The sequence below is a fragment of the Podarcis gaigeae genome (genome assembly GCF_964106915.1).
Source record: "Podarcis gaigeae genome assembly, chromosome: 2".
NCBI lineage: Eukaryota > Metazoa > Chordata > Lepidosauria > Squamata > Lacertidae > Podarcis > Podarcis gaigeae.
The window spans coordinates 105895553-105910875 of NC_139679.1; the positions used below are offsets into that span (position 1 = coordinate 105895553).

General features: G+C 45.4%; 1 protein-coding gene across 5 annotated transcripts in view; it reads left to right on the plus strand.

Moving 5' to 3' along the window:
• Positions 1 to 369: 369 nt before the first annotated feature.
• Positions 370 to 15323, plus strand: part of ARIH2 (ariadne RBR E3 ubiquitin protein ligase 2) — a 34591-nt gene continuing 19637 nt past the window's right edge. Inside the window, exons 1-2 of one of the 5 annotated variants that reach the window (XM_083724627.1) lie at positions 370 to 460; positions 9900 to 10246. In XM_083724627.1, coding sequence (XP_083580753.1) covers positions 9998 to 10246 — 249 coding nt within the window. In that variant the 5' untranslated portion in view covers positions 370 to 460; positions 9900 to 9997. Of the gene's footprint in view, positions 625 to 9155; positions 9346 to 9899; positions 10339 to 15323 lie in introns of those variants that run through there. The other 4 variants (XM_083724628.1, XM_083724631.1, XM_083724630.1 and 1 more) reach the window with 4 other exon arrangements.

Here is a 15323-nt window from a genome sequence, read left to right on the forward strand (position 1 = left end):
GCCAAGAAAACTCCATGGACAAAGACAACAGGCAGAGCAGCTTACAAATCACTAAAACGGAAAGTGGCAGAGGTGGGAATTGCAGAACTGGTGACTCTCCCATGTTTGCAATTCGTGGAGGATGAGACCAATTTATCACGAGGAAAAATTGGGAGAGAGTGGAGAAAGCGCCCTCCCCCTCAACCACCCACGCTAATGGTTCAGGACACACACACACACACACACACACACACACACACACACACACACACACACACCGCCCCCTTCTAACTTCGCACAATGGCTCGTTCCCGCCTTTAGTTTTTTAAAATCCCCTGAGGGGCGCTCCCGCGTCACGGACGCCCGGCTCCGTCCCCGCCCCCTTCTTCCCCGGCGGCGGAAGTGACGCCAGGCCGGAGGCCGGGGCTTCCGGTGCGCAGGCCACAGTGGCCCGGCTACCAATGGAGGAGCCCGCGGGGAGGTGATTTTCCTTCTTTTTCTTCTTCTGTTTCTCCTCCCCATTTCCCTCTCCCTCCTCGGCTCTCTTCCGGCGCCCCCCCCGCCTCGCTCGCTGCCGCTGCTGGAGCTGCTTTCCCCCGAGTCCGCGGCCGCTGCGGCCTCTACGCCGCCCTCCCCTCACTCTAGGTGAGCGCAGAGGAGGAGGAGGAGGAGGAGCGGGGGGGGGGGGTGAGCCGGGCCTTGTTTACATGGAAGGGGAGGGCGAGCGGGGAGAGGTTCCGCCTTCCTTTGGGCGGGGGGGGCTGAGGGTGAGTTTCAGGGCTTGGGGTGCGGGGTTTTTTTGGAGGGGTCCTTTCCCGTTAGACCCACAAGGGGTGGGAACCAGCGAGGGCTCTCTCCCCACTGCCACAGGCAGGCGGGTGGGTGGGGGGCAATGTTGTGGGCGAAACCTTCTCTCCCCCCCCCCCCGCCTTTGGGACCAGCCCACTTGGCCCTGCCGGCTTCATCATATTTTAATGTATTTTAATCTTGTTTTTAAGTTGTAGTCATTCAACTTGTTTTTTATTATTGCTTGTTAGCCGCCCTGAGCCCGGCCTTGGCTGGGGAGGGCGGGGTATAAATAAGAATTATTATTATTATTATTATTATTATTATTATTATTATTATTATCCAAAGAATGTAGGCTATGCGCTCGGGTGCTTCCTGAGCCTCCCTAGAGAAAGGGAAAATGGGGAGGAGGATGGTGGGAGAGGTCCGTTGTGGGTTATTGGTGCCGGAGCTGCCTCTTTGTCCATGAACTATGTTCCTTCCCACCACCGCCACTCGTATGCGAAATGATTCCCCGCTGCTCTAGCGTTAGGTATTTCTGCAAGTGGGTGCTAAACGTTTTAAGTTGGCCTCCCTCAACCTACCGTCGTCACCCACGTGTGTCCAAAACATTTGGGATGGCACCAGGCTGGAGTAGGCTGAAGCTTAAGTAGTGCCACCTGCGTGTGAGTCCGCGTACAGGTTGTGCAAATACAGTGGTACCTCGGGTTAAGAACTTAATTCGTTCTGGAGGTCTGTTCTTAACCTGAAACTGTTCTTAACCTGAAGCACCACTTTAGCTAATGGGGCCTCCTGCTGTCGCTGCGCCACCAGAGCACGATATCTGTTCTCATCCTGAAGCAAAGTTCTTAACCCGAGGTACTATTTCTGGGTTAGCGGAGTGTGTAACCTGAAGCGTATGTAACCTGAAACGTATGTAACCCGAGGTACCACTGTAATATCTTTTGGAAGGAAGCAAAATGTGTGTTTTGCAGAAGACATACAGTCTACATTTAACTGTCCATAAGATGGGGAAGGGGATCACCACAGAGTATTTAGCAGCGGAGGGAGGTCTGTGCGGAAATGTATTTAACTTTTACGTTTTGTATGTACAGGTAGCATTTGCGGTGTGGTACAGAAGGCACTTCTAAGTGGAAGCTTTTGGCTAGGCAGGTTTGAGCCATAGTTAACTGCCATACAGACGTCTTTGTCACCTTCACTGTCTGTGGTCCCAGCCACATTTGCATAATTTGCTGGGACTTGGGTAGCTAAGGGATAGGTTGCTACGGAGCAGGGCGCTTTGCTTTTGTTCTGTTAGGTGGTCCCTGTTCTGAAAGGAATACTCTTGATTTAGTGAGGAGTTATATTACGGGGGGAGGGGGGAGAGAATCTGTGGGTTTCCAGGTGTTACTGGTCTGCCACTCCCATAATCCCTGGCCATTGGCCATGCTGGCTGGAAATGATGGGAGCTGAAGTCCAACATCATTTGGAGAGTCACAGGTTCACTGTTTCTTCTCAAGAGTCATGTAATTATTTGCTTCTGGTTGAAAATTTCCCTTGTGTGTGGATATTACTTAAAGTAGCTTTGGACTAAGGCTCGTAATTGTAGCAAATTATTTCTGGATCTATATAGCATTCATGGGTAGTTCCGTCTCCTGAAGGCACTGTATAATCTTCTTTTAAAACTGGGCATTTCATACTGTAGATAAGTGCTCAACACAAATTTTGTACATTCTCCATGATACATTGAACTGATCTTGCATGTCAAAGCTGTGTCAAAACATCCAAAGAATCAGTCCAAAAAATGAAGTTTCTCTGTAGTTGTTTCACTATGCGAGTCAAGTTGTTGTAGCAAAATAATTGCAATAGTTTTAATGTCCTAATCCGGCATACCTAGGTTTGGGAACAGATGTTGAACCACTGTTACCAATGTGGGGAATAATAATAATAGAATTCCTTGGTTCAATTCATGTCACACTACAGTTTGCCTAAGACAACTGAATCTAGTACAGAGTTAATCAGTTCCTAGCGGCTACTGTTGACAGTAATGAAAACAAACAGGTGCAGGACAAGAGACTGATTTGGAGCAGGGGGAAGTGTCTGATCCCAGAATTCAGATGTGAATGTATTGGACATCCTTCTCCAACCTGGTGCCCTCCAGATGTTTAGTATTACATCAGGTTGGAGAATGCTGGTACAGGCAACCCCTGATTTGTGTGGGAGTTGTGTTCCTGGCCCCAGTGTGCATCAAGGGAGTGCACATAAGCCTGTTCTGCCCTCTTCTGGGTCCAAAATGACCCGTGTGCCAGTGGTGACACATCAATTGAAAGTGTGCTAAATAATTGCCACCTGTATTGGGCATCTGTGTCCCCTTACACTGTGTTGACTGTCTCTCATGTAAATAAACATTGGCTGTAATTTTTAGTAGACTCCTGTGGAATCTACAAAATATGTAGAATCCTGGAAATTGACCAATTAATTCTTATTTCATTTATTTAAGACATTTATTCACTTCCCTTTAGCCACAAAGGCTCTTAGAGCAACTGACTTAACCAGTGATAAGATGATGTCTTCCCTAAGGCTTGTAATCTAAAAAGACATGGCATATGAGGAAAAAAGAAGGTGAGAGAGCAGGGAAAGCAAACTCAAGCACAAGTTTTTATAATGCACTTACATGGTTCTGTCTGTGAAGATTCTGGTTGTCCAGGAGAGCAGCAACTTGCCTATGCCAGCTGTCTTGCCCTTGATAAAGAGAAGTCCTTCCCCAGGAAGCACTCTTCCCCACCCAGCTCAGATGTGGGAGCAGAGCAGGTGACAGTGTCCACGCCAAAAGATATGGATGGCACACAGTTCCTCAAGCAGCTGACTTAATGGCATTGGAATCCTCACATGAGAGGGCTTGATGGAACCACCATCCTCTCTTGCCAAAGGCAGTGGCAGGTCTGGCTGTCTTGGCCTCAACAAACAACAACCCCACCTTGGGCAGTACCTGTCTCCCAGATCAGATTTGGAAGCAGAGCAGCAGGAGACAGTGTCCAGGCCAAGAGGACGGGGGCTGTTCCTGCCGCACCATCCCAAAGACTGCAAAGACAATGTGGTTGCTGTAGTCGTGTATGGGTAACACTTTGCAGTACTTCAGTCATCTTAAATGTTTTACCATTCCAAGGATCAGGGCACTATACGAACTAAAGAGTGTGGCATAATGAGTTTTTATACAACAGAATTTTAGTCACTAACAAAATGCTTGAAAGAGGCTTGGATTCTGAAGGGAGAAAGCATCCAAATATTCTTTTACTAGAAAATGAGGATTGTTGAGATTGTTGAGGATTGTATTAAATACTTGTTCTCCCATGTAATTGACCTTCCCACATAATGTTTCCATGTTGACTAGTTCCTCTGGCAGTTGCTCTAATTTTTTTTTCGAGTGCCTGCCTCTGAAAAGCATATGTAAATTGGCCTTTTTAGTAGTGTGTTAAAATTTCAGGTATAGTATTGCCGTTGTTGTATGCTCTTGACAAAAAAAAATCAATATTCTACGACAGCATGAAGCCTGAACAGAAATTTCTCTCATGTTTCCCCTTTATAGTCCATTAGTTTATACCGGGGTGGCCAACTCCCAAGAGACTGCGATCTACTCATCTACTTGCAGGATTAAAAACTGGCAGTGATCAGGGAGAAGTTGTTGAGCTTTTTTTTAGGGAGGAAGAAAGCCCCGCTTTTGGGGGGGAAAGGGTATACTCCGTCTGCCGTTCTGCAGATCATGGGGGGCAATGGGGCAGAGCCGGATTCTATTTTACCAACGATAAGGAAAGTGACACTGTGATCTACCAAAACCTCCCGGGGATCTACCAGTTGATCGCGATCAACCTGTTGGACATCCCTGGTTTATACCATAACCCAGAGGTTTTCAACCTTTTAGAGTCCACAGCTCCCTTGATCAACTATATTCTTTCTGTGGCTCCCCTATGGGGAAATGTGCCCCGAGACTCAGAAGCCCAGGTATGTCACCCCTTGCCTGCAGAGCTGGCAGCCCCTCACCCATTTTCAAACACTTCCCCTTGTGGAGTGTTCCCTCAGCCTCCCCATCTCTCCTCACCCTTGGCCAGCCCCAGGGGCACAATTTGTCTGGAGACCTTGTAGTCAGGGCTGCTGCAACAAACAGCCACATCAGCCTTTGGAAGGCAGAGATGCGAGAGGGCATCACAGGAGGGAGGGAAGGAAAGAGGGACGGAGGCTAGTGTTGCCTACAGCACCCCTGACCATCATTCAAGGCACCCCAGGGTGCCACAACACACTGGTTGAAAACCACTGCCGTAACCAATGATTGCGAGTGATACTAAAAGCTAGTAATTATCCATTTTCTTCTGCTTTCTGACAAATATCTACTGCCACAGAGAAAGAGTAAAATATGCGCTTGATGTAATGCTGTTCTCCTATGTGTAGTTCTTACCTATGTGTAGTTCTTTAGCCTTAAACCACGGGTGGGGAACTAGCAGTGGGTAGAACAACAAGTGCAAATGTTAGGTCTGTACAGTAGGCCATGCTCTCCCTCTGCCTGGGGAGAGTCCTGAGGACCAGATAGGGAGGCCTGGAGGGCTGCATTCGTTCCCTGAGCCTGAGGTTCCCCACCCCTGCCTTTAAACAGAACTAGTTATTCCTTAAAGGCTAGGTGAGAAACATATCTGTGCTTTTAAAAAAGAACCTTGTAGAGCTGGGGATAGTTCAGAAGAGGACAACCAATATCAAGCGGTCTACTATAATAAAAGGTTACATACAACTTTTGGGGCTGCTTTAGGAATGAGGTGTACAAATCAGACGCAATGCGTAGTCTTTCCCCCTCTTTCATTATGCTAGAGTCCCCAGATTAATCTCGCCAGTTAACGATGGAAGATTCCAGGCAGGCAAAAGGAAGAACGACATCACGCCGCGCAGTGGAACTGTGGAATCAGCTGCCACAAGATGTAGTGAAATGGGGAAAGCTTTAATGGGGGATTAAACAAATTTATGGAAGATAAGGCTATCTGTGGCTACTAAGGATGATGGTGGTGCACTGCCTCCAGTCTTGAAGGCAGTACAGTGGTACCTTGGGTTAAGTACTTAAATCGTTCCGGAGGTCTGTTCTTAACCTGAAACTGTTCTTAACCTGAAGCACCACTTTAGCTAATGGGCCTCCCGCTGCTGCTGCACCACCGTGTGATTTCTGTTCTCATCATGAAGCAAAGTTCTTAACCTGAGGTACTATTTCTGGGTTAGCGGAGTCTGTAACCTGAAGTGTATGTAACCTGAAGTGTATGTAACCTGAGGTATCACTGTAGGCCTTTGAACACCATTTGCTGGGGTCACAGGCAGTGAGGTTCTTTTGCACTAATGTGCTGCGTATGAGCTTCCCATAGGTCATGCTGAGAACAAAGCCAGGCTAGATGGGCCTTTTGACCTCAACCACCAAGGCTCTTCTTAGGTCATTATAGGGTATGTGTGTGGACTTTTCCCTCTGGACCTTTCTCACATGGAATAAGTCCCCAGTTTTATGCCTAGGTAGGTATATGGGGATGACCCCATAGGGCATGGGTAGGCGAACTAAGGCCCGGGGGCTGGATGTGGCCCAATCGCCTTCTAAATCCGGCCCACGGATGGTCCAGGAATCAGTATGTTTTTACATGAGTAGAATGTGTCCTTTTATTTAAAATGCATCTCTGGGTTATTTGTGGGGCATAGGAATTTGTTCATATTTTTTCCCCAAAATATAATCCGGCCCCCCACAAGGTCTGAGGGACAGTGGACTGGCCCCCTGCTGAAAAAGTTTGCTGACCCCTGCCATAGGGAATTGATTGATGGTGGTTGTAATAATAGGGGTGGAAAAGAGAAGGAACTTGGATGAGTGGGAGTGAGGAAGGGGACTGATAATCTCCTTAGTACTGTTTGCAAGACTGGTATAAAGGATTTGGCTGTGGCACATTTTGAGGGTACAAATTTGTGGTCATTTAGCATTTATCTTTTGATCTTCATTCTCTTAAGCTGAAGGAAGCTGGCTGAGCTCAGGGCAGGGCAAATCAAATGCATGTTGGAGTGACCGCAATACCTTCCTAACATACTATAAAATTAAGGGATGGGAAATACTATGAGTAAACTGAGATTTTTCTCCCCATGATTTGCATTCTGGAATTTTATAGTTATATTTCTCACAGTTACTGGCTAATTTACAGTTGTGAATTTAAAAGAATCATTAAAATAGAGGTGCAGGTTCTAATGTGTGTGTGATGGACTGGCTTTTATTTAGGCAAATGTAATAGAATATTACTGCCTTGTATAGGAAAGTCCCTGCTATGGTTTTATAGTCAGATGGGTGCATTATGTTCTCCAGTGTAACTTGTTAAGTTGCCTTGAGGATTATTGGGGATCAGAAGCCAAGAAGTAATATGGAGTTTAGAGAGTCTCTGGAAGAGATCATAAGGACATTTTCCTGAACTAATTGAAATAGCTGGTATTTATTTCCAAGTAAACATGCATAGAATCAGATTGTGTTTGATATTTGACTGTGTTTTCCTGCAACTAAACGGTGGTTTTTTTAATGGTTGTAAACCAACTCTGAGACTGGAGCTGAGTGTATACTCCACTAGACCAGTCTGAGAGAAGTGTAGTATTTAATTCTGGTCTATTTTATGCACCTTAATCAGTAATTCTGATTTACTTATTATGTTGATCAGAAGATGTAGGTTGCAGCTTGCTAAAGCCGTGATTTGCTCATTTTGCTGATGAGCTCTTTAGAGAATGGTTGCTAGCAGTAATCAAATGTAAATAGACAAGTAAGTAAGTAAGTAAATATCAGTGTAGATAGAATTCTGCCTTTAGCTATTCTGATATCTCCTAAGGATTAGTGTGCTTTTAAATAAATAATATTAGGGGCTAAGCCTGGGTCTCCATTAGTTGCTTTGCTAATAATTTCCTGCCTTCTGAGCTCGGAATATTTGATGTGTTAATGTGATAACTTTTGGTGTGCTTATCTTTCAGTCCTTGGGCAATAGGCAGGCATATCTCTCCATTTCACCATTCAGCTATTAATTCAGCCAGCTTGCTTTTCAGCTGTGAAGCAAGGGGATGGTGACACTTTAAAAGGTCATGGGAACCTGAGTTATGCACTGTCACTGCTTCTGCGTAGAATTTAGCACCATTAGTTATACAGAGGTGCAATTTTTGCCAAGAAAGGTTATCCGGATGAGGCAAGTAAATGGCAAATGCGAAAGTTTGGGGATGGTAAACTGGTAGTGGGCAGTGTGAAAAGGGTGGTACTTTGCAGAAAAGTGACTTTTGGAAGCAGGAGGTAGAGAACAGTCGTATGTGTACAGAACACCATGGAGAGGAGATGCAAAGAAAGTAAAATGAATTTTATTTGAACAATTGTGAGATACTGGAATCCTTACGTATAGCAATATAGAAAGGTGGTATACAAGTTAAAAGTGAAATTTTAAAAATGAAAAATAAATCCTGGATCCAGCCCTCCGGTCAGATCCAGTTTCCCAATGCTGCATCAAACTGAAGTTCAGGCCATAGGGAGAGGGGTGTAACCAGTCAACTTGGAAGCATGTCGACAACCTGTCCTGGGCGGAGTTGCCTTCCTCCTAAAGTACAAGCCATCTTTGGCAGGTTGCCTTATCTCCTCTCAAGTAGGCATCAACAGGTTTTCAGCTTGGAGGAGCTCCTTGGAGCCTGCGTTTCTACTTGATGCACACTTGGCAGCTGTCGTCAGGAGCTCCTTATTCAGCTACACCAGCTCTGCCCCCTAGGAAGAGCCAGCCTGACACACTGTAATGCACTTGACACAGGGCTGTCTTTGAAGGCTGTTGAGGAACTTCGACTGCTCCAGCATGCAGTGGCTAGTTTGTTAACGAGATTGGGCCAAACGTGCCATATTGCACTGATCGTCAGTGAGCTGCACCACTTATTTTTGAAGCACTACTCAAAGTGTAATGGGACGCGGGTGGCGCTGTGGGTTAAACCACAGAGCCTAGGACTTGCCGATCAGAAGGTCGGCGGTTCGAATCCCCGTGACGGGGTGAGCTCCCGTTGCTTGGTCCCTGCTCCTACCAACCTAGCAGTTCGAAAGCAGCTCAAAGTGCAAGTAGATAACTAGGTACCACTCTGGCGGGAAGGTAAACGGTGTTTCTGTGTGCTGCTCTGGTTCACCAGAAGCGGCTTAGTCATGCTGGCCACATGACCTGGAAGCTGTATGCTGGCCCCCTCAGCCAATAAAGCGAGATGAGCGCCACAACCCCAGAGTCGGTCACGACTGGACCTAATGGTCAGGGGTCCCTTTACCTTTACTCAAAGTGTTAATTTTGATCCATAAATTTATGCGTACATGGCCTGAAGGAATGCTTTCTCCGTTGTGTTCTCGCCCCATTTTTGCAGATCTATCGATGAGAGACAGCTGAGGGTGCTGCTACCGTCAGATGCATGGCCCCCACTGTTCCTCTGGGCAGCCCCCTCCACTCCTTTAGAAGGATCAGAAGTGGAGTTAGGTTTAGAAGACCTTTAGAAGGACTTTTTGTCCTTTGTGAAATAATTAATGAGAGCTGAAATACTGGAAACCCATCACACTTCTAGGTGGGCAATTTGAATGTCTGCTGTTAAGATTTGTTATGTTTTGATTATTTTAAATTGGGCTATTTGCATCTGTATGGTGTAGTGTACAGTTTTTAGTTTTCGTAAGCTGGTTTTCTCTCTCTGTTAGAAAACAAGGTACAGACTGAAACAAATACAAATTAGCACAATTAAAACAGAAGATGGATATATTTCTGTGGCACTTTTCAGAGTACAAAGTCTGTTGCAGTTCTTTTTCCACTCAGATTTGCAGCAGCTGGAGCCCTGTGAGGTAGACTGAATAGGGGGAGTGAGGCATGGAGCAGGAATCTGAACATGACTCCTGAAGCGACCTGGGCATAGGAATAATAATCATTCAGTGTCTTACAAAAAAAGTGGTCTGCCTTCATTGCGTATGAACATCGCTACTTACTATTTTAACTTTCTTGAATTCCCGCCCTGCCCCCCCCCCATATGAATTCTGTTGTTCTTGTCTGGCTATTTGCAGGCATTTTGTGGGCATTAAACTTACTCATATATTTTCCTTTCCCCACCCTCTTCCCCTGCCCCAAATTTAGGAGCCAGAGAAGTCAAATGAAGTCAAAAGAGCGATAAGAGTTGTTGAAAAAGACAAAGGACGTTACTCTCCTGCTCCGCAGTTTGGCTGAGCACTAAGATGTCTGTGGACATGAACAGCCAGGGCTCTGACAGCAACGAAGAGGACTATGATCCAAACTGTGACGAGGAGGAAGAGGATGAAGAACCTGGGGACATTGAGGATTACTATGAGGGGGTGGCAAATGACGTGGAGCAACAGGGAGCAGATGCCTTTGACCCTGAGGAATATCAGTTTACCTGCCTGACTTACAAGGAATCGGAGAGTACCCTGAATGAGCACATGGTCAGCTTGGCCTCTGCATTAAAGGTGAGCAGCACTGTGGCATGCGATGAAGGTGCACCTTTAAGGCTGCAAAACGGACAAGGAAAACTTGAACCGCTTGGTCTGCCATCAGAGCTGTAAGTGAAAAATGACCAAAACTGCTGTGGATCTGGGGTGGCTGTGTTTCCGGTTTCGCTTTGTGTGTGTGCCCCTTTTCACAGAGCACAAGTGCTTTAATGCTCGTAGGCACCAAATATGTCTGAACTCTTCTTTACTGACTTCCTAGTACTTAACACAGGCATAGGCAAACTCGGCCCTCCAGGTGTTTTGGGACTACAGTTCCCATCATCCCTGACCACTGGTCCACTGAGCTAGGGATCATGGGAGTTGTAGTCCCCAAACATCTGGAAGGCTGAGTTTGTCTATGCACTTCTTGTTTTAAAAAGTTTCTAGTGCTCAGTGCTGTATATTTTTGCGGTGGTGTCTGTTCCAGGCTTAAGGTCAAATGGGATTTGGGGTAGGATTTCTCTCCCTTTTAGTCACTGTTCATACTGTGGCTCTCGTTTCTTCCCATGGTCTTTCAATGCTAATCTTCTTGTCTGTAGTAACATCTTTGCAAATGCATCTCCTCTTCACTTGCCACTGCCATTTCAGTCCTTTCTAAAATGACTGCTGTAAAATGTAGTATTGCAGTTGGAATAAACTCTGGTGAACTGCTGACTTAATTATCTCTTTCATAGACCCTTTTCTTTTGCAAAGCATCTCTGTCAAACCAAGCTCCCATATTCGCCATCTTGCATGGGGAAGCTGGGGCCAAACCAGAATGAGAAATCATTTATAGGGGCATTAGGAAAATGGAAGGATGATGTGTAGCTTGTGAGCCTGAGGTTACTGGCTGTTTTCTTCTTCTTCTTCTGTGATCACTCGTAGCCGAGTAAGATTGTCTTCCATAAACACGGTTTTAACAGTGAGTCTGTAAGTGACTGTGGAGGCCAGTTCTGGATCTGTGTGTCAGTGATGCCCATGCTGCTCCCCCGGGATGAAATCTAGAATAAATAAGGCAAAGTGTTTTGCTGTGCTAGCTTGCACTAAGCAAAATGGTAGCTCTTGATCTGAGCTTCATTTTGGGTTGCTTAAGAGTTCTCAGTGCAACTGGAAAGCACTTTTATTTGTAATTCTTTGTTGCATCATAATTGGGTCTTACTTCTGCAATGCACATTTGGCCCCAGAAGTTATTGCAAAAGAGGAAGCCCAAGATGATATGCAAATAACTGAGGAGCTAAAATAGATTCCAAGTGAGTACACGGAGAAAAGACACATTAAAAGTTCCAGTTCAGCAATTTGATAATGTGTTGTGCATCTTAAGGAGAAATAATCATAGACTTCAGGAGAAGCAGACTGGGTCTCCTGAAATCCTATAATTACCATGACAAATGAATTGTTAGAGGTAGGCGCTGTTGCCTGCTGCTGTACCAGTGACTAATTGCTCCTGGGGGGGGGAGACAATTTCTATGCATGTTGAAGGGAAGAGAACAATAATCTGTAAGTATTTGGTTAATAATGCTTGGGCAGTAGCCTTAATCTAGAAGCATTCAAGCCCTTTTGCAGATGCTCAGAGACAAGTTCAGTTTCTGAGCAGAAGCCAGCATTTGACACTTGGCACAAGCCATCTGGCATAATCGTGACACTTAAAGCCACTAACAACTCTTAACCATCAAGAAAGTAATGCACAGAATAGGTTTCTGTTGCTCATCTTTTAACAGCACTATAGGCACTTGAAACCTCACCTAATATTCACCAGGGTAAGAGTTATGAACCAAATGAAACTCTGGACACAATAAATTCTGTGAAGCTTAAAGGTAAAGGTACCCTGACCGTTAGGTCCAGTCGCGGACGACTCTGGGGTTGCAGCACTCACCTTGCTCTATAGGCCGAGGGAGCCATCAAGACATAATTGAGAATGGCAGTCTTGTTCAGTATGTGCACATTAAGTGCCTGATGTTCCTGGAAAGGAAGGTGGAGCTCTGAATTCTCTGAAAGTGTGCTAATAGATGCATGGCCCACTTCCACACTTAAAGTTCCTAGCTTCATTGTGGAATCTTACTTGCTCTTTAGAAGCTGTTTTTTCCAGGGGTCTCCTTCCTCAATTTTTGAACTGCCATCTAGATTTGACAGCGGAAATAACCTAGATTCTTAATTGGCATTGTGCTCTTTAAATGCATTGTCAAGCTACATTCCCTTCGGCAGGAAAGAGGATATATTTCTCGGCTAAGCCAAGTTTGAGGCAGTTCACGGCAAAGAAATCAAGCAGTTATAACTCTGGGAATGGTTTTAGTGTGCTGTCTTGCTTTTCTCCAGCCTGCCAAAAAGAGGTGAAGGCAAAGCCCCTATTAATTGGAGTTGGTGCTTTTTAGCCAGGCTCACCTCCCGTTTTGGTTAAATGATATTCTGGATATCATTATATGAGCAGCCTCCATTGAACCCTGGGAGCCTTCTAATTACAAACGTGTCATGCTTTGCAATTACCGCTATGTCACCTTAGATACCTTGAGCAATTATTCTTAGCAGTGCTTAAACCTGTGCTGTGATTATGGCCACCTAAACAGCTTTCATAATCCTGAGCTAATCCTTTTGTGACTGCTTCTAGTGTGTTGTGCTGCCAAATCGGTCCTTCAGAGACCTGCCTTGGTTGGCTGCTTTATTTGTTACGTTGGAAACAGGGTCTGCATCAGCATCTTGGCAGGTCTGGCCAACGGCTACCACCAATGCTTTGCTGCTGCTGCTGCTGCTGCTGCTGCTGCTGCTGCTGCTCCTCAATACCCTCTCTATCTTTCTCTTTGCAGCAACAGAGCCAGCTCATTATTCCCCCCAACACTGCATCCCAATTCCTTTTGCTCCCCCCCCCCTTTCTTAAAGCAACGTGATTTGTCACTGCAATAGTGGTAGCCATGCTGGTAGCTTTTTCTGCCTCTTCCTCATAACCAGGACTCTGAGAAAAGGCCAAATAAGTTTTCCTTCATAGCAAGGTGTTCTGGGATAGGTGACCACAAGAATGTTTACTTGAGGACTAGGAAGACTTCTTAACCTGGAACTTTTAAAGCACAGAATGCAGAGCCCAGGCAAGGCAGCAGGAGAGAAGGTCGATGGTCACACAGGCTCTGCTGACGAGAGTTGGGCTTCCCTCACAAGCAGTGAGCACACACTGGAGCTGGAGACACTGTGTTTCACTGTACTTTTTAGGCAGAAATAAGTTAGATGAACTTGCTTAAGGGTCCTTGTCGAGTTGGCCTCCCCTAAGGTCAATAATTAAGGTAAAGTTAAAGGGACCCCTGACCATTAGGTCCAGTCATGACCGACTCGGGGGTTGCGGCATTCATCTCGCTTAATTGGCCAAGGGAGCTGGCATACAGCTTCTGGGTCATGTGGCCAGCATGACTAAGCTGCTTCTGGCGAACCAGAGCAGCACACGGAAACACTGTTTACCTTCCCGCCGGAGCGGTACCTATTTATCTACTTGCACTTTGATGTGCTTTCGAACTGCTAGGTTGGCAGGAGCAGGGACCGAGCAACGGGAGCTCACCCCGTCACGGGGATTCGAACCGCCGACCTTCTGATTGGCAAGTCCTAGGCTCTGTGGTTTAACCCACAGCGCCACCCGCCTCCCTCAAGGTCAACAATTATCCTTGTTCTAACATTTAAAAGAGATCTGTTCTTTCCTTTTTCCATTATCTTAGCCCTTGTTTTGGTATGCTGTGGTCACTCTGCATAAAGAAAAAATTAATGTCTCATAAGGCAAAGTATCAGGATGTCTAGTCTGTTTCCTTGGCAAGCCTGAATATAGTGCTATCGGGAAGACCTGAGCCTCTTCCCCGGGGTCACCACTTACCGGGCAATCTTGCGTAGCTTTATTTGCACAAAAGCTACTTTGATACCTTTCACTTCCTCCTTGTTTGATTTGGGGAAATGAGCCACAAGTGTACAGAGGCAGCTCAAAATCCATCCTACGTCTCTTTTGATTCATGGATCCCTAAGGCTACTACTCTTGTGGATTTGAAAGTAGTAAAAATCTTGTCTCACAGCAGTTGGATCTTTGCAGCATGTGGAGAGTGGGGGAAGCACAGGAACATATTGCAACTGCTGAATCCTGCCCTATGGAACCTGTCTCTGCACAACAGCACCCAAACCACCAGACTAAGACATTTCTATTTATCCAGAATTTTGGTAGTTAAGGTAGCCTCTAGGGTGGGGAAGGACCTGCCCTACTTATTGTGTTATTGCTTGAGCATTTTAGGAGTTTTGTTATTGGACATTGTGTTTAAAAATTTCCAGATTTTAACTGATTTTATCTATTTGCATTTTATCTTAAGTTGCTTTGAGCCTTTAGTTTGTATAAAGCAACTGACAAATGCTGATAGTAGTAGTAGTGATAATAATAATAATAATGATAATAATAATAATAATAATAATAGCAACATGTGTCCAGTCTCTCAGCTGCTGCTCATCTTTATGGCTGCCCTTTTTCTACATGGTCAACAGTTTGCAAGTTAATCTATAGTTTTGAATTGTGAATTGCTGCTGATAGTGGTTACAAGTAAAAAAATAAATTCATACCAATGGGTTGTATTAAATGGAGTAATTTTTAGTTACTCATTCTTCTGAATGTTGCAACATCCGGAGAAACCGGGAGGAATGGCTTTGAGCGTGAAATTGAGGTGCAAGTTGTGGGGTGCTTTTCTGTAAGGAGACTGAGGAACTAAAAGAAGCCACAGTGACGTTTCTCAGGGCCCTGTTCCTGTTTCAGTGCATGAGGAAGAACCTGAAGAAGCAAAAACTTCTTCCATTGCCTATTAATTCCTGCTAATCAGTTTTGCAGGCACCTACCTCCGATGAGAGGAGCTGGTTCCTAAATCTGTGCAGATACAGCCCTGCAGGTACACTTTGATATGAAGCCTGTTTAAAACCACCCATTGCAGAGTGCTTAATTCTTCCTTGAATGTCACTGGAATCAATGGAGTCTTGGGCAGAGCTATAAGGTTTGCTTGGCACAGTCAACCTTATGAAATGCATTCTTCTGTTTGCACAATTCTTCCAATATTTCAGTTATCAAATCTGGAGTAAGGGG